The 25,283-nt window shown below is 51.2% G+C and overlaps 9 protein-coding genes across 9 annotated transcripts; 4 read left to right on the top strand and 5 right to left on the bottom strand.

Moving 5' to 3' along the window:
* Positions 1–6,450: 6,450 nt before the first annotated feature.
* LOC149914365 (claw keratin-like) lies at positions 6,451–6,840 on the bottom strand. Its single transcript, XM_090126941.1, has one exon. The coding sequence runs from the start codon at positions 6,838–6,840 to the stop codon at positions 6,451–6,453; it is 390 nt and encodes a 129-aa protein (XP_089983067.1).
* Positions 6,841–8,443: 1,603 nt separating this feature from the next.
* Positions 8,444–8,833, top strand: LOC149914364 (claw keratin-like). The gene has a single exon (XM_090126942.1). It carries the CDS (start codon positions 8,444–8,446, stop codon positions 8,831–8,833), a length of 390 nt encoding a protein of 129 aa, XP_089983068.1.
* A 2,300-nt stretch (positions 8,834–11,133) lies between these two features.
* On the bottom strand, positions 11,134–11,514 carry LOC116241178 (claw keratin-like). Its single transcript, XM_031611789.2, has one exon. It carries the CDS (start codon positions 11,512–11,514, stop codon positions 11,134–11,136), a length of 381 nt encoding a protein of 126 aa, XP_031467649.2.
* A 1,245-nt stretch (positions 11,515–12,759) lies between these two features.
* On the top strand, positions 12,760–13,160 carry LOC116241179 (claw keratin-like). The gene has a single exon (XM_031611791.2). It carries the CDS (start codon positions 12,771–12,773, stop codon positions 13,158–13,160), a length of 390 nt encoding a protein of 129 aa, XP_031467651.2. The 5' UTR covers positions 12,760–12,770.
* Positions 13,161–15,525: 2,365 nt separating this feature from the next.
* On the bottom strand, positions 15,526–15,915 carry LOC116241213 (claw keratin-like). Its single transcript, XM_031611827.2, has one exon. It carries the CDS (start codon positions 15,913–15,915, stop codon positions 15,526–15,528), a length of 390 nt encoding a protein of 129 aa, XP_031467687.2.
* A 1,533-nt stretch (positions 15,916–17,448) lies between these two features.
* LOC149914363 (claw keratin-like) lies at positions 17,449–17,838 on the top strand. The gene has a single exon (XM_090127417.1). It carries the CDS (start codon positions 17,449–17,451, stop codon positions 17,836–17,838), a length of 390 nt encoding a protein of 129 aa, XP_089983543.1.
* A 2,356-nt stretch (positions 17,839–20,194) lies between these two features.
* On the bottom strand, positions 20,195–20,595 carry LOC149914362 (claw keratin-like). Its single transcript, XM_090127415.1, has one exon. It carries the CDS (start codon positions 20,582–20,584, stop codon positions 20,195–20,197), a length of 390 nt encoding a protein of 129 aa, XP_089983541.1. The 5' UTR covers positions 20,585–20,595.
* A 1,235-nt stretch (positions 20,596–21,830) lies between these two features.
* Positions 21,831–22,231, top strand: LOC149914361 (claw keratin-like). The gene has a single exon (XM_090127416.1). It carries the CDS (start codon positions 21,842–21,844, stop codon positions 22,229–22,231), a length of 390 nt encoding a protein of 129 aa, XP_089983542.1. The 5' UTR covers positions 21,831–21,841.
* A 2,317-nt stretch (positions 22,232–24,548) lies between these two features.
* LOC116241443 (claw keratin-like) lies at positions 24,549–24,948 on the bottom strand. The gene has a single exon (XM_031612021.2). The coding sequence runs from the start codon at positions 24,936–24,938 to the stop codon at positions 24,549–24,551; it is 390 nt and encodes a 129-aa protein (XP_031467881.1). The 5' UTR covers positions 24,939–24,948.
* Between the last annotated feature and the right edge of the window lie 335 nt (positions 24,949–25,283).

The following is a 25,283-nucleotide window of genomic DNA, read 5'->3' as shown; positions in this document are numbered from 1 at the left end:
TTAAATGCCATGGGAATGCTGAGGACTGCAAATGTTTCACAAACATTAATATGTGGCCTATGCAAATTGCTGTATAATGACAATAGCTGTAGGTGACGCCTAGTGTTGGGCAAGAGTATCATCTTAAAGGAGATGATTAAGGTCACTTCTGGTATTGTCCTAATTAGACTGCAATGTGCTGCCTCAGATTTTGAATTATTTAACTTTCACTTGTAGTTTGTATAAAATCAGAAAGCCAGAGTTTCTGCTAGTGTAAGAAATCATGGAGCTATATGTTAAATACATAAGCGATTAACTCTTTTGCTCACAATCTGGACTTGCATTTCAATTTATAATTGCCTAATGGGCAGAATTTGTGCTGATATAATATATTTGCAGATGAGGTAAGCATATAGAGGTTCTTTGAAGTTCAGAGAGTGAACGTTGCAGATCTACATCAGCAGAGCATCTATTCCTAAGTATTTCCCTTTGATTATTCCTTCATTAGCAAGCATTCCTGACTCAGCTTTACAAACAAGTCTTCTGCACTGTGAAGTTGAACAGAACTGGTTTGGCCATAGCGATCATATTTTAGCTAGACAAGAGCCATTATTAAAGCTGTCCCTGCCTTGCACAAGGGTATAATTATCTAAAATGATTTAAAGTTAATAGGTGCTCACAATATTAACATTGCACATTGTGGTATATGCAGCCTACCTTACTCTTTGTGCTCTGTTGCCTTTATTAGTCACTCCAGTGTACAATATAAAAACTAGAGTGGGGGAAAAAATCTAATTTAGCAATACTGCAGAGGAGGGAATTCAGAAGAATTCATTCTCTCATAGCTAAGGGAATTTATCTTAACACAACAGCCAGGATTCAGTTCCTGCCTATGTCAGGGATTTCCCAAGTGCTGTGGAGATGAAACAAGAATCCACTGTCCTAAGCTAGAATCGCTTTACAGGGGTGAAGTCCATTTTGCTGCGTGTGTTCTAAAAGCCATGCTTTGAAACGGCAATTCCTGAGGGCAACAGTCTTCTAGACAGAAGTTATGTTAAATTAGAACCACAAGATCTTGGTAAAAAAATAGACAAGAACAACACAATTATATTTGTAGTTGAATTGCAAGTTTTCTCCATGCGTACAATTATTCATACCACCTCACTGGGAGCAAACCATGAAAACCTGAGGCCACCTCTGCCATGGCACAGTCCGACAGCCCAAATGCAGCCCCAGGCTGCCCCAGTCCCCTTAACTCTGCCCCCAGGTGAGCAGAGGAGCAGTGCATGATGGGAGGCTCCTGAACACAGGAAGGCTCCCCCTGGTGGCAGAAGACCAGCAGGAGGACTTCAGTGATAGATACATGGGGGACACCCATTCTCCAGTAAATCAGTTCACTGTACTCCATCCTCCCTCTAGAGGGAGGCTTTGTGCATAAAGACACCAAGCATGCTTAGATAAATTAAATCCACTGTCTTAATGTTTGTGTCATGAATTACTGCTATTTAGTGAGGCAGCCCTGAACATCCCCCAGGTTGCAGAGCTTATCAGGAATATTCTGGAGACACTGGGAAACAAGAATTCAAAGTACTTCACAAACATCTCAGTATATCATACTTGGAAATCATTTCATGTTAATAGTAAAGGTATCTTAGTGGGTTTAGACTTTCCTGACCTCACACAGAATAAAAAATGTAAAGCATTTGTTTAATCAGCTCCTTCTTTTAGGCTTCAGAATTGGAGATGATTTCATCTTTATTTAAATGATAGTTTTGCTGTCAAGTTTTTGCACCAGATACTTCCTTTGAGTTTAAGAGCACTTCCATCAACTCCATTAACATTATATCAGATGAGAAGGAAGCCCTGTGCCTCTAGAGATTTATCTAGGCGTGGAAGAGTCTATGTCAGTCTGTATTTCCAACAAGGAAAGAGATCTTGCATGCATTGACTCACCATGATACTGACATCTCCGACTCTCCGTGCACTCATGTTTTTTAGCAAAGATAAGTCACAAAAAGCAGCCATGTATTTTTAATTCCTAACAGAATCAGCAGAGCAAAACCAGGAAACTTCAAGATTAAAGGAACTGGCAACTTACAGTCTGCATTTTGAGTCATTACTTAACTCAGCTTCAAATAATCATAAACAGCAAGCAAAACAATTACAGGAGTAATACATGCAACAAAGTTTGCTTCATAAGTAATTAAGGTCCTTTACACAAAGGGTGGCTCAGATCCTCCAGGCAATCTGAGGAAGGATATAAACGCTCTTTTCGCACACAGCTTTTCTCACTACTTCTCTTGGTTTGTTCTCTGCGGTACACTGAGTAAGTCTGATTTGACAACTATGAATTTGATGTTATTTTAGTGTAAATCTTGGTAAAAATTGGGACTAAATCCTGCATGAATGTGCTATCAGTGGGATTAGTAAACATCTTTCTATAGATCCTTTTTTCTCTGCAGGATAAAGGCTGTAAAATAAAATCAAGGGTTTCTCGAGACTCTGGGCTGCTAATTTGATGGGAGATGCAGGAATTTAATCTCTTCGCTTGGAAAACTTCGCAGAAGAGCAAAGTGTCTTTTTAGCTCTGTTTTTGCTTATTTGCCATGTACGGGGGATTTGGCAGTTGCTGGGGGGGATGTGGAGGGAATGGAATTCTGTAGATGACCGTTGAAGTAAAACTTCATCGCTTGAAGTAGCTTTGCTCCGCTATAGAGATGCAGCTCTACTTTTATTTGTTATTAGCTAGTTTACTTAGAGTCCTAACAAGCTACACCGGGTGATGATTACATATTATTACTTCATATAACATTGAAAATAAGCTCTCACTTATAACTATTAGCACATGATTTTGCTGGCATTTTCACCTCTTTACAGAGGATAAATTACACAATTTTTTCAGGTCAACGCTGAGTTCTAACCTAAGGGTATCTGAGGAATAAAACATTATGCATGCTTTCCCCCTGCCCCCCCCTTCTGCAGAATGAGATGTTTAGAGATAGTTTTCTGTTCCCCTGGCTACTGCTGAGAGAAGCAAATAGATCAGAGAGCTTGCTGATTTGCTCCTTCCCTCTGCCAGCCCCTGGCACAAGGCAGCACTGAGCTCCTGAAGTCAGGGAAAGCAGCTTTGGACACTTCATGCTTTGCAATATAATTGTTTATGCATTAGAAAGCATATCTGGCTACCTATTTTATGACACCATATACCATTTCTCCATTGATAAAACAATTGACCAATCACTCATCTACAATATGAATGCTGTAAGCAACGCATTTTATTTATTAAATCTGTATTTGAAAACCCCCATTAAATCTCTGCCTTGAATTTTTCCTTGTCTTAATGGAACAATGCCTGTTAATAGCAGGAATTTACATGGAAAATAATAGAAGAAATAAAGTAGGTTCATAAATGGATAATTCAATATTCAGAAGTGTGGAAAACTCAGATCTCCCAGCTTGCACCCCATCCACACAGCACAGAGTGGGTGCAGTTCTGGAGGCTGTGGGTGGGAGGAGAGGAGACGCTGTGGGAACAGGCTTCTGCTTGTCTGCAGGAAGCACTGCCAAGAGCAGGGAGGTGTCAGAGCAAAGTTAGCTTAGGGGGTTGGGATGGGAATCACAGGGGAAGGGGAGAATTTGGGCTTTGGGAGGAAGGGAAGGGAGCAAGCTTAAAGGAGCAAATTAGAAAGTGAGAAATAGATTAAGGAAAAGGCTGTAGAGATGGGGAGAGAAGTTAAACAGTTTCTTTCGTCCAAGTTACCTGTCTTAAGTTCCTTTAGAGCCAAGCTTAGAAGCATCAATTATAGAGCACACAGGAAAAAAAAAAAAAAAAGCAATGACAACCAGGACATTTTTTTTTTCCTTTCCCCTGTCTAATTCTACAATTAACTTGCAGGAAACCTGTGCCACAGCCGGGTGATGGCTACCAACCAGCTGGCTTGCTCCAACCCCTGTGAGGCCAAATGCCCCCAGCCGCTGGCCAGCAGTAGCAATGAGCCCTGTGTGGTGACCTGTGGTGACTCCCGGGTCATCATTTACCCACCACCTGTGGTCGTCACCTTCCCAGGGCCCATCCTCACCACCTACCCACAGCAAACTGTGGTGGGGTCCTCAGAATCCACAGAAGTGGCCCAGGCTGAGCCCCCCGCCGCAGTAGCCCTACCTGCAGAGGCACCACCAGTTGAGAAACTCACCCCGCAAGTCATCACCCGTCCTGAGCCGCGCTGCGCCCCGAAGTACTCCTACACCTATTCCTCCCAATGGACACATCCATGCAACTCATATCGCTCCGGAAAGCGGTGGGCATACTGAACACTCATGGAAGAACAATCTGAAGAAGTCACCAAGGGAACTCCAGAAGAAAATTAAGGGTGGAGCCAATGGAATCAGCTCAAATCACCCCAGGGCTGGGCTCCAGCTGAAGAGAACAAGAGCTGTGAGTGCTCAGCACCAGTGGAAGGCAGGCTTGGGTGTGCATTTCTTCATTTTGCCTTTAGGTTAGGTCTGTTATCCTCTGGCTTTCCCGTTTAGTCATCTGCTTATGTCGTGCTTTGTTCCAGTTATGTTATTAACACTGATTTTAGAGAGGTGACTTAGGATGCTAGAAATTGCACACAGGAAATGCACTACAAGGGAAATAAATAAATTGATTGCATTACTTTGATGCTGGTGATCAGCCAAAGCCCCACTGGACACCCAGAAAGACAAACTTTATATTCTGGCCAACATACACTTTGTACAATTGTAGAAAAGCTGTCTCCTTCCAAATAAATTTTCTATACCAAACTTTTGATTTTCATTGCCACATAATAACTGCCTTCTCCTTTCATCCTTTATTGAATTTGTAGTGTGGGAATCAAATGTTATTTCTGCATTAGAACAAGGTAAGGATTTTTTATTTCATGGTTTCCACTGCCAAAGTTTTTTGGGGGGGTCTATCTACTTTATTGGGGAAGGGGGGGAATTCTCTGATACTTTTCATCACTTATCCTCTAGATGAAACTTCCCCAGTAATACATGCCTAGTATATAGGTGAAGTAATTTATAGTCATAGAGATTAGGTAGATGGAGTAGGTTATATTCACAAAGACTGCAGCTCATTTGTGTCCAGCCTTCTGAAATACTAATATTTGGTGCTGGACAGACAAGACCCGAATAATAGAGAATTTAAGGAGGAAAAGTTAAATAATTAGCAATATACATGAATAACTAGCAACATATGTAGTCAGCGTGAATATATATGTAATTTTTTCATCATAACATTGCAAGAATATCCTGCATGAGACTGATCAAACCAGAGAACAAATCATGATGTGCCCAAGGAAGAGCCTGAAGAATCGTCAGGAAGGCCTCAAACCACATCCCCTGCAGGTTTCATTTCTCAGAGAATGATCTCCATCAAATTTCCTGTGTCCTTCTCAAGGCAGGGCAACTTCCCAGCACTTGGCCCAAAGCCTAAACCGGAGGTGACTTCATTGGGTTCAGACCTCAGGGTGGAGAATCCCAGGGCCCAGACAAAGTCCAGGGGCTCCTGCAGAGGGAGGCAAAGCACATGTGGAGCACCACAATAGCATCACAGCTGATGGGTTGTGATGGGGAACAGAGGGATCTGGTTTAAAGAGCTGAAGAAACGTCACTTTGGATCCCACTGAAAATTTTCCTTCCTCCTTTCCATCTAGGGGGAAGGAAAAACATATTCATTTCATCTGTATTTTCTTGCTTTCAATGTTAAAACATGTATAAGTTTTCCCAGGGTCTGAATGAGAACAAAATATGGTACTAGTCCAGTATCTGTTCCTCCATAGAACACACAAAACATTATCCTACCTTTGAATCTGCATATATTTTTGCAGTAAATTCCCTACACTTCATTTTAAACGTGATCTCTGAAAGAAAATCAGAGATATCATAAAACTTTTCACCAAACCTGTGAGCTGTTGGATATTTCACATCATTGCGTTCTTATAAACAAATCTCATAGCGAAAGGAAGACCAAATTCTTGACTCTGCATGGAATTGTTGATGCAATACAGGATTCTTTAATGCAAATGGAGAAGGCAGTACAGAGTAATACAGAAAAAAAGCACTACACAGAAATAATGAATTGCAATCGTGCAAACTACAAGGCTGCAGCAAGTCTCAACCCAGGGCTACATCCCAGAGAATCCTCTTCTTGGCATCATTCAGGAGGCTCAGATTTGGTCAGAGTGGGGAGAGCCTCACCCGAGCATCAGCACTGCGTTGCTGTACACAAGTAGAGGGGAACTTCCGGGGGCACTGATGGAAACCCTGAGCCCTAAACTGCAAATTTGAAAGGCTTTACAGTACAAAAAGCAAGGAACAGTAATTTAAAATAACTGCTTTGACACAGCCGTAAGAGGGATGGAAAGCTGCATCTGGTGGTAGAAGAGAAGAGGAGGTATTTGTGAAGACTCAGCAGATGCAGCACTGTACTGTGTGGATATTTGGGGTTTAGCAGGGCCCACAGCTGCCCCCGAAGGATCTGTAGGCTCGGCCCCAGCTGCCGTATCCACAGCTGCCAAAGCCCCCAAAGCCCCCAAGGCCCCCAAGGCCATAAGAGCCTCCATAGCCTCCCAGGCCTCCATAGCCCCCAAAGCCGGCACTACGTCCAAAGCTGCCACCCAAGCCTGCTCCAACGGCGGGGACTCCTGCTGAGCCAACTGCAGCGTTCTGCGGGAAGGAGCTGAGGATGGGCCCGGGGAAGGTGACCACGGTGGCCGGGGGTTGGATCACCACGGTGGAGTCGGGGCACTGGCGCACGCAGGGCTCGTTGTAGCTGTCAGCCAGCGGGGCCGGGGCGGCCACACCGCAGGCAGAAGCACACAGGCTGGAGCAGGACATCCTTTGGTTCAGGAGATGAAGCTGTGAGAGTAGGCAAAGCCATGGTCAGAATAGAAATGGAACACGAGTCCTTCGTGCCTCTCTTGCATTTGGAGCAAGTGCTGAGGAAATGCTCTGCATCATATCAGTCAGTCCGAGCAAAAGTACAATATTCACTTGAAATGCTGGTGTAAACCACCTGCTCTTCCTGCGTGAGACTATGTCCCAGCTAAGCCGGAGGGTGGAGTAAAACTCCCTCACATAAAGCAGTGAGAAAGATATGGAGAGTGCAAAGGATAAAATTGCATTGGTAAGCTCAGGACATTGTGCCTAAAAGTTTAAATATCCATGATTTCCATATTTCTGAAAAAAGTATGATCACTCCCAGACTTATCAGGCACTAAGAAGAAAGTGTTAGAGCCCACAGCAAAGAAGCACTTGACAAAAGTACTGCTAAGAAACTGAGATACATAAGGCATAGACTTACCACGCTGAGATGGAGAGTCAAGTGGAGGAAGGTGGACAGTGGACTGCAAAGCCCTCAGCTCTTTTATACCTGTCCCAGACATCCCCAAGCATCGACTTGAGGGCGGTAGTGGCAGAAGCCCCAGATAATCATGAAATAAAGCCAACATTCTTCATGACACACAAGGAGTGATGCGGGGCAACTATATCCGTCATCACTGGTACCCAGAGTAACAAACATGCCCTGGAGAAGAAGAATGTGATGGGAGGGTTAAACACTGATGCGGCATCACATGAAAGACCACATGCTGTTGAATCTGACCTCACAACACCAACAAACCCCAAAGTGTTCCTAATCCCAAACTTCATCTGTGTTGAAGAGTCAGAGGCATCCTGCAGATGAAGCATTTTACAATGCAGCACGCTGCCTGCACACCTCTCATTACCTCCACTTTATGGGCTGGTAAACAGAGGTGGTGGAATTGGGGGCAAAAAATGAAGCCATCCCACCCACCTGGGACCACTCCCAGTTGTCCACCATCATTCTACACCAGTAAGGGCCAGGAGGCAATTGGGGTGTGAGTTCTGGAGCATCCATAAACATTACATCTGTGACACATGGGGCATTTCCTGTTCACTAGTTCCCTAAAGATGCTGAAAAAATGTGGAGCTATGCTGGATTTTACAGGTGAAGATGCAATTGCATGAAGGATAAGGAAGGTATTAGAGTTGACTAGTTCCATAAAATGAGGACCAGTAGCATCTGGAATTTCACATAATTGCATGTTGCCATCTAATTCTTCCATCTTCTTCTTCTCCACAGCATGTTCGTGCCTCAAAGTCCACAAAGGACAGAGATACAATTGCGTCACGTCACTGCTTGTGTGTCACGAAGCCTGTTGCCTGTTTCATGATTAGTGGGAGTTTCTGCCACCACCACCCTCCCATCTAAGCTCCAGGCTGTCTGGGATGGGTATAAAAGAGCTGAGCGCTTTGCAGTCCTCTATCCAGCTTCCTCCACTTGACTCCCCTCAGCTCCTGGGTAAGTGCAGCTCTCGGAGGCTTCTCAGAGCTCTCTCCTAGGCTCCATCCATAAAGGTGTCCCCGACCCTTTCCTCACTGTGGGTGCCCTTTGCAGGACTCCTTGCTTGTGTGGAAGATGTCCTGCTCCAGCCTGTGTGCCCCTGCCTGCGGTGTGGCTGCCCCGGCCCCGCTGGCTGACAGCTACAACGAGCCCTGCGTGCGCCAGTGCCCCGACTCCACCGTGGTGATCCAACCCCCGGCCACCGTGGTCACCTTCCCCGGGCCCATCCTCAGCTCCTTCCCGCAGAACTCTGTGGTTGGCTCAGCAGGAGTCCCTGCCGTCGGAGCAGGCTTGGGTGGCAGCTTTGGACGTAGTGCCGGCTTTGGGGGCTATGGAGGGCTGGGAGGCTATGGAGGCTCTTATGGCCTTGGGGGCCTTGGGGGCTATGGAGGCTTTGGCAGCTGTGGATACGGTGGCTTGCGCCGAGGTCTCGGGTACCTCAGTGGCAGCTGCGGGCCCTGCTAAGCACAGCACTACCGCTGCCCATGGTTGAAGGAGAGCTCTGGAGAAGACTCAGCACATCCCAACGTGAGGAGCGGCTCCCCTTCGGCAGTGTTGGACTGTGAAGACTGGACAACTCGTACCTGCACGGGGACCAGCACTGTCTTCCTCTGCTCCATTTGATCTTTGCTTCAGGACTCGCTGCTCTGTGATGATGCAGCCCAGTGCTGGCTGCCTGCTCTTTTACCTCTGAGCTCTACAGGGAGATGGGGACAGCCTCTGGCAAGGGGCTGTCTTCTGTCACCTACATCCTCTTCCCCTGAACCTATAATAAAGGCTCTCTTGCATCACAGTTTTCTTCTCTGAGTTTTCCTTCACCCCTCTTGTGTCCCCAGTTCTCACTGCAGCTGCACAGACTCTATGCAGCCATTTCCAAAATCTCCCAGTGGGCCTTCTCAGGAGCGCTGTGGGCACTGCTCTCTCCCCTCTTACCTGCCCTTGGTTGGCTCTATGGCTCCAGTTGGAGCTCACCCCATCCAGGCCCCACACAGTGCCTTCTGCAGTTGCTCCTCCCTCAGAGCTCTCCCTCTTTCCTCTGCCCCTGGTTCCTGCCTGCTGCAGCCCAAGGAGACCTCGTGGATAACAATGAGCTCAGTACCCACTCTCGAGTGTCCCTGTAGGTGGCTTTTGGGTTGTGTGGTCCATGGACAGCAGTGCAGCCTCCTAATGGGCAGAGGCCATGTCAGAGCATCCTGCGAGGCCATGGTGCAAAGAAAGGAGGCTAAGATTCCATCAGCAACCTTGTCTCTTGCCTCTCAAGATTATCTCCTACACCTCTTCTACCCAGAGCTCCACATATCACTACCATAGGCAGTTTTTACTCACCTTTGGCTCACAAGAAATTCCACAGCAGCTTGGGCCACATGCCTCTGCCTGAGTAGGACAACCCTGCTTCACTCAGCCTTGCGCAGTGAATGCAGTGCTGAGCCCTCTGCTGCCCTTCATCTCACACAGCGCTCTTGGCCCTAGGCCCCACAAAACACCTGGCCATGTCAGAGCAAAGGGGACCAGCCACCACCTCCCACCAATGGGCCTGCAGCCACCCTATGGGACACCACAGGAGGCAAATCATGGGGTTTGGCTGAGCCCCATCACACAGGAGCCAGCAGAGAGGTGAGGAAGGAGGGAAGAACTAAAGATGTAAACCAGGTCAGTGGAGGAAGGACAATTTTCCATTCTAGTGGTGCAGGAAACCTATGCTTCTTGTTGATGGCATGTGTTCTCTTCAGGTCCCAGCAATGAACAACCTTTTTCTCAGCTGCACTCACTTCCCTGGCAGGAATCACATCTGTTCAAGAGCAGTGCACAGTGCTTGGATCGTGGGATCCGAAGATGCCTGGGGAAGAAAAGGACACCAGACAAGAAGGGACTCCAAACTTTGCCTCAAGACCTTTGTGCTCCCTGGGACAGCATGGTTGTGCTCCATTCATGACTGAGAGTGGAACCTTGGGAACATGGGGAGCGTCCTCATTTAGCCCCACATATGCCCCCTCCCTGTTATGAACATAGCGTCACTCTTAGCAGGTGGCAGGAGCCCTATCCATGCACTGCTTGTCTTCCCATTTCCTCTGACCTCCATGTGTAACTACTGGCCTGGCAAGAAAGGATGTGAAAGAAGGCATGGAGAGCCCTGGATGGAAAGAGGGTGTGGAAGAGGTTTGTGGCACATCCAATGAGTGTTATCATACTGAAGTGAGGTTTGTTTATGAGGTGCCATTATTCCCATTGGGGGAAGGGAGGAGGCTCAATGGGATGTGCTCTCCAGGAACCTCTATGCACTGGTGATCCTCAGCAGTAGTGCACAGCCCCAACTGCCAAATGTCTCAGAGACGGTGCTGTGGGAGCAGCTAGCAGCCCAGAATTGCAGGCTCTGAGATGTGAGAGATGCAGGGAAGGAGAAAGAACATAAAAACACCAAGGTGAAGATTACAGTGCAAGAGAGCTTTTATTGTAGGTCCATGGGAGGAGGAGGAAGATGTAAAATGGGCAGCCCCTGGCCAGAGGCTCTCCCCATCACCTCGCAGAGGGCAGAAGGATGAGAGCAAACAGTCAGTGCTGGGCTGTGCCATCATGGGGAAACCAGTCCTGAAGCGAAGATCATACAGAGTAAAGAAAGATAGAGCTGGACCCTGTGCAGGTACGAGGGGTCCAAGCTCCAGTGTCCAGCGGTGCTGAAGGGAAACCGTTCCATACAGCATCAGGTGGGGATGTTCTGGGGCTTCTGCAGAGCTCTCCTTTGACCATGGACATAGGCAGTGCTGTGCTTAGCAGGGCCCGCAGCTGCCACTGAGGTACCCAAGACCTCGGCGCAAGCCACCGTACCCACAGCTGCCAAAGCCCCCAAGGCCCCCAAGGCCATAAGAGCCTCCATAGCCTCCCAGGCCTCCATAGCCCCCAAAGCCGGCACTACGACCAAAGCTGCCACCCAAGCCTGCTCCAATGGCGGGGACTCCTGCTGAGCCAACCACAGAGTTCTGTGGGAAGGAGCTGAGGATGGGCCCGGGGAAGGTGACCACGGTGGCCGGGGGTTGGATCACCACGGTGGAGTCGGGGCACTGGCGCACGCAGGGCTCGTTGTAGCTGTCAGCCAGCGGGGCCGGGGCGGCCACCCCGCAGGCAGGGGCACACAGGCTGGAGCAGGACATCTTCCACACAAGCAAGGAGTCCTGCAAAGGACACCCACAGTGAGGAAAGGGTCGGGGAGAGCCGTATGGATGGAGGCTGGGAGAGAGCTCTGAGAAGCCTCCGAGAGTTGCACTTACCCAGGAGCTGAGGGGAGTCAAGTGGAGAAAGCTGGAAGATAGCTGGATAGACTGTGGAAATCCTCAGCTCTTTTATACTATCCCAGACAGCCTGAGGCATAGATGAGAGGGTGGTGGTGGCAGAAGCTCCCAATAATAATGAAATAAAGCCAATATGCATCATGACACATAAGGAGAGATGCGGAGCAATTATTTCCTTTCCCAATGGGTTCATTAGCCTTTTGTCACATTTGGACACAAAAGGTGCCTTGGAGAACTGAAAGGGGATGAGAAGGTCAAATGGCTATACACAATTACGTGAAATCAAAGTCTTGCTGACGTGTTATGAACCAATAACCCCCAGTGTGTTCCTTGTGCCTTTTCATGTTAACGTTCAAACAAAAAGAAATCACAGCCGCAGACGTACCCTTGGCTGGCAAGTCAGAAAAGCCCCATGCTGCACTGGGCAGGGAGCTGGGCAACATTCAGTGATGCTCTGACTTCCCAACCCAATTGCATCCTACTGTTTGCCAATGAAGGGTGGTAGCAGTTGTCTGGGAGCTGTCCCAGGAGGACATCACTTTTTCCAAAGTTTACCAGCTCATAAAACAGTGGTAATGAAGGTAATGATAGACATTGTGTTTGTGAGCAGGATTGCAAAGTGCTTTGTCTGCAGGATACCTGTGAGTCTTTCTCATAGATGAAGTTTGGGATTAGGAACACATTGGGGTTTACAGGTGTTGACAGGTCAGCATCAGCCGTGCATGGTCTGTCTTTCATGTAATTGCTTGTAATCACCTGTCCCTCTCACCATCTTCTTGCTCTCCTGGGCATGTTTACACTCCAATATCCCCACTGATGAGGGTTTTAATTGCTTTGCCTCACTCCTCGAGTGTCATGAAGCATGTTGGCTTTATTTAAAAATTATCAGGAGCTTCTGCCACCTCATCAAAGCCCCAGGCAGTCCAGGACGAGTATAAAAGAGCTGAGCACTTTACAGTCCTCTATCCAGCTTCCTCCACTTGACTCCCCTCAGCTCCTGGGTAAGTGCAGCTCTCGGAGGCTTCTCAGGACTCCCACCCAGCCTCCATCCATACGGCTCTCCCCGACCCCTTCCTCACTGTGGGTGCCCTTTGCAGGACTCCTTGCTTGTGTGGAAGATGTCCTGCTCCAGCCTGTGTGCCCCTGCCTGCGGTGTGGCCGCCCCGGCCCCGCTGGCTGACAGCTACAACGAGCCCTGCGTGCGCCAGTGCCCCGACTCCACCGTGGTGATCCAACCCCCGGCCACCGTGGTCACCTTCCCCGGGCCCATCCTCAGCTCCTTCCCGCAGAACGCTGCAGTTGGCTCAGCAGGAGTCCCCGCCGTTGGAGCAGGCTTGGGTGGCAGCTTTGGACGTAGTGCCGGCTTTGGGGGCTATGGAGGCCTGGGAGGCTATGGAGGCTCTTATGGCCTTGGGGGCCTTGGGGGCTTTGGGGGCTTTGGCAGCTGCGGATACGGTGGCTTGCGCCGAGGTCTTGGGTACCTCAGCGGCAGCTGCGGGCCCTGCTAAGCACAGCACGCCTGCAGCCCTGGTCAGAGGAGAGCTCTGGAGATATCTCAGCACATTCCCACCTGATGTCTTGGGGAAGGGTTTCCCCTTCGGCATCGCTGAGCCCTGGAGCTCGAACACCTTGTACCTGCACAGGGACCAGCACTGTCTTCCTCTGCTCCACATCAGCTTTGCTTTAGGACTCACAGCTCTGTGATGACACAGCCATGTGCCTGCTGCCCACTCCTTTCTCTTTGTCCTGTGCAAAGAGATGGGTACCGCCTCTAGCCAGCGGCTGCCCTTCTGCCACCTCCCTCAACCATAGAACCTGCAATAAAATCTATCTTGCATCACAGTTTCCGTCTCTGAGTTTTCCTTCACACCTCCTCTATCCCAAGTTCCCCTTGAAGTTGCAAAGGCTCTCGGGGGCCATTGCTGCCAGCTTACAGCTGAGCCTTCTCAGGAACTCCGTGGCCGCTGCCCCCTCCCCTCTCACCTGCCCTGGACACCAGAAGCTTCAGCAGGAGATTTCCCCAAGCACGCTCCATACAGTGCCTTCAGTACCTGCTCCTCCCTCAGAACTCTCAGCCACTTCTCTGCCCCTGCTTTCTGCCTGCTGCAGCTCAACAACAGCTCTTGGCCCCATCCACAGCTCAGTGTCTGCTCTTGAGTGTCCCTGTAGTTGGCCTTTGTGACTTTGTGACGGGAGGTCTGCAGACAGACGTGCAGCCTTCTAAAGGGCAAAAACAATTCCAGAGACTCGGGTGATGCCATGAGGCAAAGGAAGGAGGGTGAGAGTCCAGGAGCAACCTTGACTACAGTCTCTCAAGATTCTTTCCTGCTCCACTTCTTTCCAGCGCTCCATATAGCATCAAGGACGCTGATTTTCCACACCATTGCTCAGAAACAAATCCACAGCAGCTGTGAAAAATTGCTCTGACAGGGCAGCACAGCCATGCTTCACTCTGCCCCATGTAGTGACTGCAGTGCTGGGCCTCTGGCTGCCCTTCATCTCATACAGACCTCCTGGACTGAGGCCACCCAAATAACCCTCCACATCAGCGTGATGGGGCCCAGCCACCACCTCCCACCAATGGGCCCTCACCCCACCCCACATGGGTAACCATAGGAGGCAAAACAAAAAATGGGGTTGGGCTGAGCACACTCACACAGGAGCCAGCGCAGAGATGGGGAAGGAAGGGAGAAACTGAAGTGTAGCCAAAGGCAAGGGAGAAAGGACAATTTTCTGCTCATCCAGTGTAGGAAAGCTATGGCTGTTCCTGATATTTGCTGCCTTTTCACCGTTCTCTGTCTACCAGTTGCTGATGGAGTATGTTCTCCTGAGGTCCCCAGCAGTGACCAACCTGCTGCTCAGCTGCCCACCTTGATTGCTCTGGCAGGAGTCGCCTCTGTGCAAGAGTAGTGCACAGTGCTGGGATTGTGGAACCAGATAATGTCTGGGGAAAAAAAGGGATGTAAGGAGAGGAGGGACTCCAAACTCTGACTCAAGACCTTGGTGCTCTCTGGGACAGGATGGCTGTGCTCCATTCATGGCTGTGAGGGCTACGTTGGGAAGATGGGGTGGTAATTCCCTTTCCCCCTCCAGTGTCCCCCTCCAGGATCTGAAGACAGGGACACTGTTAGCAGGTGTCAGCTGCCCTGTCCATGCACTGCTTGTCTGCCCATTTCCTCTGACCTCTACGCGTCGTCACTGGCATAACAAGAAAACAAAGAGAAAGAAGGCATGCAGAGGCCAGGTTGTGCAGATCTCACGGAAGAGGTTCTGTGGGACATCCATTGCGTGTTAACATACTGAAGTGAGGTTTGTTTCAGAGGTGTCGTTGTGCTGGTTGCAGAAGCGAGGAGGCTCAGTGGAATGGGCTCTGCAGGACCCCGTGTGCACTGTGATCCTCAGCAGTAATGCACAGCCCCAACTGGCAAATGTCCCAGAGGCAGTGGTGTGGGAGCAGCTAGCAGCCCAGACTCAGAGTCTCTGAGATATAGGGCAATTAGGGAAGGACAAGGAAGACAAAATACCGGAGTCAAGACTGCAGTGTAAGAGAGATTTTATTGCAGGTCCAGGGGAGGAGGGGGGAGGTGGCAGAAGGGCAGCCCCTGGCCAGAGGCTGTCCTTGTCATCTTGCAGAAGGCAGAGGGACAGGAGTAGGCAGCCGTAGCTGGGCCGTGCTATCACGGGTAAGCCAGTCCAGAAGCAAAGATCAGTCAGAACTAAGAAAGACAGAGCTGGTCCCCATGCAGGCATGTGGTATCCAAGGTTTGCAGTCCAGCGATGCTGAAGGTAAGCCCATCGTCACGGCGTCAGGTGGGGATGTGCTGGGGCTTCTCCAAAGCTCTCCTTCATTTGTGTCCAGAGGCAGTGCTGTGCTTAGCATGGCCCGCAGCTGCCACTGAGGTATCTGTGGCCTCGGCGGAAGCCACCAAATCCACAGCTGCCAAAGCCTCCATAGCCCCCAAGGCCCCCAAGGCCATAAGAGCCTCCATAGCCTCCCAGGCCTCCATAGCCCCCAAAGCCGGCACTACGTCCAAAGCTGCCACCCAAGCCTGCTCCAACGGCGGGGACTCCTGCTGAGCCAACTGCAGCGTTCTGCGGGAAGGAGCTGAGGATGGGCCCGGGGAAGGTGACCACGGTGGCCGGGGGTTGGATCACCACGGTGGAGTCGGGGCACTGGCGCACGCAGGGCTCGTTGTAGCTGTCAGCCAGCGGGGCCGGGGCAGCCACACCGCAGGCAGGGGCACACAGGCTGGAGCAGGACATCTTCCACACAAGCAAGGAGTCCTGCAAAGAGCACCCACAGTGAGGAAAGGATCGGGAAAAGCTGTATGGATGGAGGCTAGGAGAGAGCCCTGAGAAGCCTCCGAGAGCTGCACTTACCCAGGAGCTGAGGGGAGTCAAGTGGAGGAAGCTGGATAGAGGACTGCAAAGTGCTCAGCTCTTTTATACCTATCCCGGACAGCCCGGGGCGTACACGGGAGGGTGGTGGTGGCAGAAGTCCCAGATAATCCTTAAATAAAGCTAACACATTTCATGACACATAAGGAGTGATGCTCATTAATTATATCATCTTTCGATGCATGGAGTAATAAGCGTGCCATGTCCAACAGAGACACGCTGGACAGGACCAAATTTTAAATGACATTACATTCAATGTTAGGCACTGCTTAATCTGAACTAATAACCCTCATAAACCTAGCCTGTGCTTCATTGCATTCTTATGGATTTGAATAGTCTTGGGCATTTTGCAATATATGCTCTTTGCACCTGAGCTTACCGCCAGCCCACCTGTCATTGCATCTCTTTTACTGGCTGAAAATCCAAAGTTTTAAAGGATTGATCAAAAACCTTCTCTGTCTTTGTAGGTCCCAGTCCTATCATCTCCTCATGCCAGTGAGAGATGCGACTCCTGTCAGAGCAATGTTCAAGACCCCACTCCGAGCACATTGTCTTTGGTTGCAGGTTTTAAGTATTCAGGGGTGTCTAACCCACTTCGTGGCACTGAAAAAACAAGAGCAACAAATTCCAGCTTGACAAGGCTTGGGGATCAGTAGGATCTGATTTGGGGACATATGAAGTGGAGGATGGTAGAGCAGACAAGGGAAAGAAGACATGGTTTAGGTCATGTTCAGCCTTCTAAGCTGAACACCTGCAAGGAGGAAGGAAAGATGATACAAGTTTGGGATCTGTCTCAAGTGGGTGTGATCACTTCATCTCTCTTCAAACTTCCACCACCTCTGTTTTCCAGCCCATAAAAGGGAGGTAATGACAGTCATTTCATTTATAAGCAGGATTGCAAAGTGCATCCTTCACAAGATTTGTCTGATTCTTACACTTTCGGATTATGAACACATTGGTGATTATTGGCTCCAAAAAGACAGCATCAGCAGTACCTGATCTTTAATATAATTGCATTTAGACATCTGAACATAGCACCACATCCTTATTCCTCAGGGGATGTTTGCTATTCAGTGTATACTATGGGGAGGGAAATAATTGCTCTGCATCACTCCTTGAGTGTTACGAAACATGTTGCTTTTATTTTTCGCAATTGCCTGGGGCTTCTGCCACCACCACCCTGTCATCTATGCTCTGGGCTGTCTGGGATGGGTATAAAAGAGCTAAGCACTTTGCAGTCCACTATCCAGCTTTCTCCATTTGACTCCCCTCAGCTCCTGGGTAAGTGCAGCTCTCGGAGGCTTCTCAGGGCTCTCTCCTAGCCTCCATCCATACGGCTCTCCCCGACCCTTTCCTCACTGTGGGTGTCCTTTGCAGGACTCCTTGCTTGTGTGGAAGATGTCCTGCTCCAGCCTGTGTGCCCCTGCCTGCGGTGTGGCTGCCCCGGCCCCGCTGGCTGACAGCTACAACGAGCCCTGCGTGCGCCAGTGCCCCGACTCCACCGTGGTGATCCAACCCCCGGCCACCGTGGTCACCTTCCCCGGGCCCATCCTCAGCTCCTTCCCACAGAACTCTGTGGTTGGCTCAGCAGGAGTCCCCGCCGTTGGAGCAGGCTTGGGTGGCAGCTTTGGACGTAGTGCTGGCTTTGGGGGCTATGGAGGCCTGGGAGGCTATGGAGGCTCTTATGGCCTTGGGGGCCTTGGGGGCTATGGAGGCTTTGGCAGCTGTGGATTTGGTGGCTTCCGCCGAGGCCACAGATACCTCAGTGGCAGCTGCGGGCCATGCTAAGCACAGCACTGCCTCTGGACACAAATGAAGGAGAGCTTTGGAGAAGCCCCAGCACATCCCCACCTGACGCCGTGACGATGGGCTTACCTTCAGCATCGCTGGACTGCAAACCTTGGATACCACATGCCTGCATGGGGACCAGCTCTGTCTTTCTTAGTTCTGACTGATCTTTGCTTCTGGACTGGCTTACCCGTGATAGCACGGCCCAGCTACGGCTGCCTACTCCTGTCCCTCTGCCTTCTGCAAGATGACAAGGACAGCCTCTGGCCAGGGGCTGCCCTTCTGCCACCTCCCCCCTCCTCCCCTGGACCTGCAATAAAATCTCTCTTACACTGCAGTCTTGACTCCGGTATTTTGTCTTCCTTGTCCTTCCCTAATTGCCCTATATCTCAGAGACTCTGAGTCTGGGCTGCTAGCTGCTCCCACACCACTGCCTCTGGGACATTTGCCAGTTGGGGCTGTGCATTACTGCTGAGGATCACAGTGCACACGGGGTCCTGCAGAGCCCATTCCACTGAGCCTCCTCGCTTCTGCAATCAGCACAACGACACCTCTGAAACAAACCTCACTTCAGTATGTTAACACGCAATGGATGTCCCACAGAACCTCTTCCGTGAGATCTGCACAACCTGGCCTCTGCATGCCTTCTTTCTCTTTGTTTTCTTGTTATGCCAGTGACGACGCGTAGAGGTCAGAGGAAATGGGCAGACAAGCAGTGCATGGACAGGGCAGCTGACACCTGCTAACAGTGTCCCTGTCTTCAGATCCTGGAGGGGGACACTGGAGGGGGAAAGGGAATTACCACCCCATCTTCCCAAGGTAGCCCTCACAGCCATGAATGGAGCACAGCCATCCTGTCCCAGAGAGCACCAAGGTCTTGAGTCAGAGTTTGGAGTCCCTCCTCTCCTTACATCCCTTTTTTTCCCCAGACATTATCTGGTTCCACAATCCCAGCACTGTGCACTACTCTTGCACAGAGGCGACTCCTGCCAGAGCAATCAAGGTGGGCAGCTGAGCAGCAGGTTGGTCACTGCTGGGGACCTCAGGAGAACATACTCCATCAGCAACTGGTAGACAGAGAACGGTGAAAAGGCAGCAAATATCAGGAACAGCCATAGCTTTCCTACACTGGATGAGCAGAAAATTGTCCTTTCTCCCTTGCCTTTGGCTACACTTCAGTTTCTCCCTTCCTTCCCCATCTCTGCGCTGGCTCCTGTGTGAGTGTGCTCAGCCCAACCCCATTTTTTGTTTTGCCTCCTGTGGTTACCCATGTGGGGTGGGGTGAGGGCCCATTGGTGGGAGGTGGTGGCTGGGCCCCATCACGCTGATGTGGAGGGTTATTTGGGTGGCCTCAGTCCAGGAGGTTTGTATGAGATGAAGGGCAGCCAGAGGCCCAGCACTGCAGTCACTACATGGGGCAGAGTGAAGCATGGCTGTGCTGCCCTGTCAGAGCAATTTTTCACAGCTGCTGTGGATTTGTTTCTGAGCAATGGTGTGGAAAATCAGCGTCCTTGATGCTATATGGAGCGCTGGAAAGAAGTGGAGCAGGAAAGAATCTTGAGAGACTGTAGTCAAGGTTGCTCCTGGACTCTCACCCTCCTTCCTTTGCCTCATGGCATCAGCCGAGTCTCTGGAATTGTTTTTGCCCTTTAGAAGGCTGCACGTCTGTCTGCAGACCTCCCGTCACAAAGGCCAACTACAGGGACACTCAAGAGCAGACACTGAGCTGTGGATGGGGCCAAGAGCTGTTGTTGAGCTGCAGCAGGCAGAAAGCAGGGGCAGAGAAGTGGCTGAGAGTTCTGAGGGAGGAGCAGGTACTGAAGGCACTGTATGGAGCGTGCTTGGGGAAATCTCCTGCTGAAGCTTCTGGTGTCCAGGGCAGGTGAGAGGGGAGGGGGCAGCAGCCACGGAGTTCCTGAGAAGGCTCAGCTGTAAGCTGGCAGCGATGGCCCCTGAGAGCCTTTGCAACTTCAAGGGGAACTTGGGATAGAGGAGGTGTGAAGGAAAACTCAGAGACGGAAACTGTGATGCAAGATAGATTTTATTGCAGGTTCTATGGTTGAGGGAGGTGGCAGAAGGGCAGCCGCTGGCTAGAGGCGGTACCCATCTCCTTGCACAGGACAAAGAGAAAGGAGTGGGCAGCAGGCACATGGCTGTGTCATCACAGAGCTGTGAGTCCTAAAGCAAAGCTGATGTGGAGCAGAGGAAGACAGTGCTGGTCCCTGTGCAGGTACAAGGTGTTCGAGCTCCAGGGCTCAGCGATGCCGAAGGGGAATCCTTCCCCACGACATCAGGTGGGAATGTGCTGATATTTCCCCAGAGCTCTCCTCTGACCAGGGCTGCAGGCGTGCTGTGCTTAGCAGGGCCCACAGTTTCCGCTGAGGTACCCAAGACCTCGGCGCAAGCCACCAAATCCACAGCTGCCAAAGCCTCCATAGCCCCCAACGCCCCCAAGGCCATAAGAACCTCCATAGCCTCCCAGGCCTCCATAGCCCCCAAAGCCGGCACTACGTCCAAAGCTGCCACCCAAGCCTGCTCCAACGGCGGGGACTCCTGCTGAGCCAACTGCAGCGTTCTGCGGGAAGGAGCTGAGGATGGGCCCGGGGAAGGTGACCACGGTGGCCGGGGGTTGGATCACCACGGTGGAGTCGGGGCACTGGCGCACGCAGGGCTCGTTGTAGCTGTCAGCCAGCGGGGCCGGGGCGGCCACACCGCAGGCAGGGGCACACAGGCTGGAGCAGGACATCTTCCACACAAGCAAGGAGTCCTGCAAAGGGCACCCACAGTGAGGAAAGGATCGGGAAAAGCTGTATGGATGGAGGCTAGGAGAGAGCCCTGAGAAGCCTCCGAGAGCTGCACTTACCCAGGAGCTGAGGGGAGTCAAGTGGAGGAAGCTGGATAGAGGACTGCAAAGTGCTCAGCTCTTTTATACCTGTCCGAGACAGCCTGAGGCATACACAGCAGGGTGGTGGTGGTAAAAGCTCTGGATAATCTGAAATAAAGCTAGCACATTCCATGACACACAAGGAGAGATGCAGAGCAATTATTTCCTATCCCACTGGGTATGCTGAGACCAAAACTTTCCTTGGAGAGCAGCAAGCATATGAGAAAGTCCCATGGCTATAAACAATTACTTAAAAGACAAGGTGATGTTCCTGCTGATGTGTTTTGAATCAGTAACCCCCAGAGTGTTCCTTATGCTTTGGCAGGTTAGCTTTCAGAGACAAAGACATCATAGCCACAGGTTTACCCTTGGCTGGCAAGTCAGAAAAGCCCCATACTGCACTGGGCAGGGAGCTGGGCAACATTCAGGAATGCTCTGACTTCCCAACCCAATTGCATCCTACTGTTTGCCAATGAAGGGTGGTAGCAGTTGTTTGGGAGCAGTCCCAGCAGGGTGGGATCACTTCATTGCTTTGTCCAAAGTTTACCAGCTCATAAAACAGTGGTAATGAAGGTAATGATAGACATTGTGTTTGTGAGCAGGATTGCAAAGTGCTTTGTCTGCAGGATACCTGTGAGTCTTTCTCATAGATGAAGTTTGGGATTAGGAACACATTGGGGTTTACAGGTGTTGAGAGATCAGCATCAGCAGCGCATGGTCTGTCTTTCATGTAATTCCTTGTAATCACCTGTCCTTCTCATCATCATCTTGTTCTCCAGGGCACATTTACATCCCAACGACTCTACTGATGAAGGATTTAATTGCTTTGCCTCACTCCATGAGTGTCATGAGGCGTGTTGACTTTATTTAAAAATTATCTAGGACTTCTGCCACCTATGACCTCCCATTTATGCCCCAGGCTGTCTGGGATGGGTATAAAAGAGCTGAGCACTTTGCAGTCCTCTATCCAGCGTCCTCCATTTGACTCCCCTCAGCTCCTGGGTAAGTGCAGCTCTCAGAGGCTTCTCAGGGCTCTCTCCTAGCCTCCATCCATACGTCTCTCCCCGACCCCTTCCTCACTGTGGATGCCCTTTGCAGGACTCCTTGCTTGTGTGGAAGATGTCCTGCTCCAGCCTGTATGCTTCTGCCTGCGGTGTGGCCGCCCCGGCCCCGCTGGCTGACAGCTACAACGAGCCCTGCGTGCGCCAGTGCCCCGACTCCACCGTGGTGATCCAACCCCCGGCCACCGTGGTCACCTTCCCCGGGCCCATCCTCAGCTCCTTCCCGCAGAACGCTGCAGTTGGCTCAGCAGGAGTCCCCGCCGTTGGAGCAGGCTTGGGTGGCAGCTTTGGACGTAGTGCCGGCTTTGGGGGCTATGGAGGCCTGGGAGGCTATGGAGGCTCTTATGGCCTTGGGGGCCTTGGGGGCTTTGGGGGCTTTGGCAGCTGCGGATACGGTGGCTTGCGCCGAGGTCTTGGGTACCTCAGTGGCAGCTGCGGGCCCTGCTAAGCACAGCACTGCCTATGTCCATGGTCAAAGGAGAGCTCTGGAGAAGTGTCAGCACATTCCCACCTGATGTCATTATGAAGACTTCCCCTTTGGAATCACAGGGCTCCGGAGATTGGACAGCTCGTGCTTCTGTGGCGAACATCTCCTTCTTCCTCTGCTCTATTTGATCTTAGCTTCAGGACTCACTGTCATGTCATGACACAGCCCAGCACTGACTGTTTGCTCCCATCCTTCTTCCCTCCGCATGAAGACAAGAGCAGCCTCTGGCCAGGGGCTGCCCTTCTGCCACCTCCCTCCTCTTCTCCTGGACCTGCAATAAAAGCTCTCTTGCACTGCAGTCTTGACTCCAGTGTTTTTATTGTCCTTCTCCTTCCCACCTTCCCGACAACTCAGTGTCTCTGCATCTGGGCTGCAAGCTGCTCCCATCGCATTGCCTCTGGGACATTTGGCAGTTGGGGCAGTACATTTCTGCTGAGGATCACAGTGCACAGAGACTCTTTAAGAGCACATCCCACTGAGTCTCCTCCTCTCTCAGTCGTAAGCACAACCCTCTTGAGTGCATTAACACTCACTGGATTTCCCATGGAGCCTCTTCCACCCCCTTTGACCATCCAGTGCTCTCCATGCCTTGTTTCTCTTCCCTTTCTCATCCTGCCTGTGATTACATGTGCAGGTCATACAAAGTGGGGAGACTTGCATAGTCAGGGCAGCTGACACCTGCTAACAGTGCCCACCTTCAAATCCTGGCAGGGACACTGGAGGGGGTAAGGGAGGCATCAATCCATGTTCCCAAGGGTCCACTCTCAGTGATGAATGGAACACAGCCATCCTGTCCCAGAGAGCACCAAGGTCTTGAGTCAGAGTTTGGAGTCTCTCCTCTCCTTATGTCTCTTTCTTCCCCAAACATCTTCTGGTTCCACAATCCCAGCACTGTGCACTACTCTTGCACAGAGGTGATTCCTGCCACAACAATCAAGGTGGGCAGCTGAGCAGCAGGTTGGTCACTGCTGGGGACCTCAAGAGAACATACTCCATCAGCAACTGGTAGACAGAGAACGGTGAAAAGGCAGCAAAATGTCAGGAGCAGCCATAGGTTTCCTGCACCGGCTGAGTAGAAAATTGTCCTTTCTCCCTTGCCTTTGGATACACCGCAGTTTCTCCCTTCCTTCCCCATCTCTGTGCTGGCTCCTGTGTGAATGTGCTCAGCCCAACCCCATTTTTTGTTTTGCCTCCTGTGGTTTCCCATGTGGGGTGGGTGAGGGCCCATTGGTGGGAGGTAGTGGCTGGGCCCCGTCATGCTGATGTGGCTGGGTGCTTTGTGCAGCCTCAGTCCAGGAGGTTTGTATGAGATGAAGGGCAGCCAGGGCCCAGTACTGCATTCACTGCAAAGAACTGAGTGTAACATGTCTGCTCTGGCAAGCTGAGTAGTGTGTCACAGCTACTGCAGATTTTCTACCGGGCATCTGTGGGGAAAAACACACTATGTTGCTATCTGAAGCTCTGGGGAGACAAGGAGCAAGAAGAAATCTTGAGAGGATAGAGACAAGGTTGCTGAGGGGCTCCTTCCTCTGCCCCATGACTTCACTGGAGGTCTGATGTGGCTTTTTCACTTTGGGAGGCTGCATCTGTGTCTGTGGACCCCACAGCATGAAGTCCACCTATAGGGACCCTCAGCAGCACACAGTGAGATCACTGTTAGGCCACAAGCACACCTTGAGCTGCAGCAGACATGAACCAGGGGCATAGGTGACTATGAGAGCGCTAAGGGTGCAGCAGGTTCTATAGGCATTGTATGGGGCCTGGATGGGGTGAGCTCCTGCTGGAGTCATGTGGCCTCCAGCAGGTGAGAGAGGAGGGGGCAATACCCAGAGTTCTCCTGAGAAGGCCCAGCTGGGAGATTTTGGAAATGGTCCCAATGGGCCTCTGCAGCTGCAGTGGGAACTGGGGATAGAGGAGGTGTGAAAGAAAACTCAGAGATGGAGACTGTGATGCAAGATAGATTTTATTGCATGTCCAGGGGGAGAGGATGGAGGTAGCAGAAGAGCAGTCCCTGGCCAGACGCTGTCCCCATCTCCCTGCAGAGCTCAGAGGGAAAGGAGCAGGGAGCCAGCACAGGGCTGTGTAATCATGGGGCAGAGAATCTTGAAGCGAAGATCAGGGGGAGCAGAGGAAAACAGCTGGTCCCCGTGCAAGCATGAAGAATCCAATCCCATACTCAGCAATGCTGAAGGGGAGCCTTTCCTCACGGCATCAGGTGGGAATGTGCTGAGACTTCTTCAGAGCTCTCCTTCAACAGAGGCCATAGGCAGTGTTGTGCTTAGCAGGGCCCGCAGCTGCCACTGAGGTACCCAAGACCTCGGCGCAAGCCACCGTATCCGCAGCTGCCAAAGCCCCCAAAGCCCCCAAGGCCCCCAAGGCCATAAGAGCCTCCATAGCCTCCCAGGCCTCCATAGCCCCCAAAGCCGGCACTACGTCCAAAGCTGCCACCCAAGCCTGCTCCAACGGCGGGGACTCCTGCTGAGCCAACTGCAGCGTTCTGCGGGAAGGAGCTGAGGATGGGCCCGGGGAAGGTGACCACGGTGGCCGGGGGTTGGATCACCACGGTGGAGTCGGGGCACTGGCGCACGCAGGGCTCGTTGTAGCTGTCAGCCAGCGGGGCCGGGGCGGCCACACCGCAGGCAGGGGCACACAGGCTGGAGCAGGACATCTTCCACACAAGCAAGGAGTCCTGCAAAGGGCACCCACAGTGAGGAAAGGGTCGGGGAGAGACGTATGGATGGAGGCTAGGAGAGAGCCCTGAGAAGCCTCCAAGAGCTGCACTTACCCAGGAGCTGTTGGGAGTCAAGTGGAGGAAGCTGGATAGAGGACTGCAAAGTACTCAGCTCTTTTATACCTATCCCAGACAGCCCGAGGCATACACAGGAGGGTGGTGGTGGCAGAAGCTTCAGATAATTGTTAAATAAAGCAACGATGCTTAATGACACATAAGAAGAGATGCAGAGCAATTATTTCCCTTCCCACTGTGTACACAGAGGTGAAAAGGCACCCTGGA

This window comes from Phasianus colchicus, chromosome 30 (assembly GCF_987193195.1).
Source record: "Phasianus colchicus chromosome 30, bPhaCol1.hap1.1, whole genome shotgun sequence".
Lineage (NCBI taxonomy): Eukaryota > Metazoa > Chordata > Aves > Galliformes > Phasianidae > Phasianus > Phasianus colchicus.
This window is presented reverse-complemented; position numbering and strand designations above follow the sequence as displayed.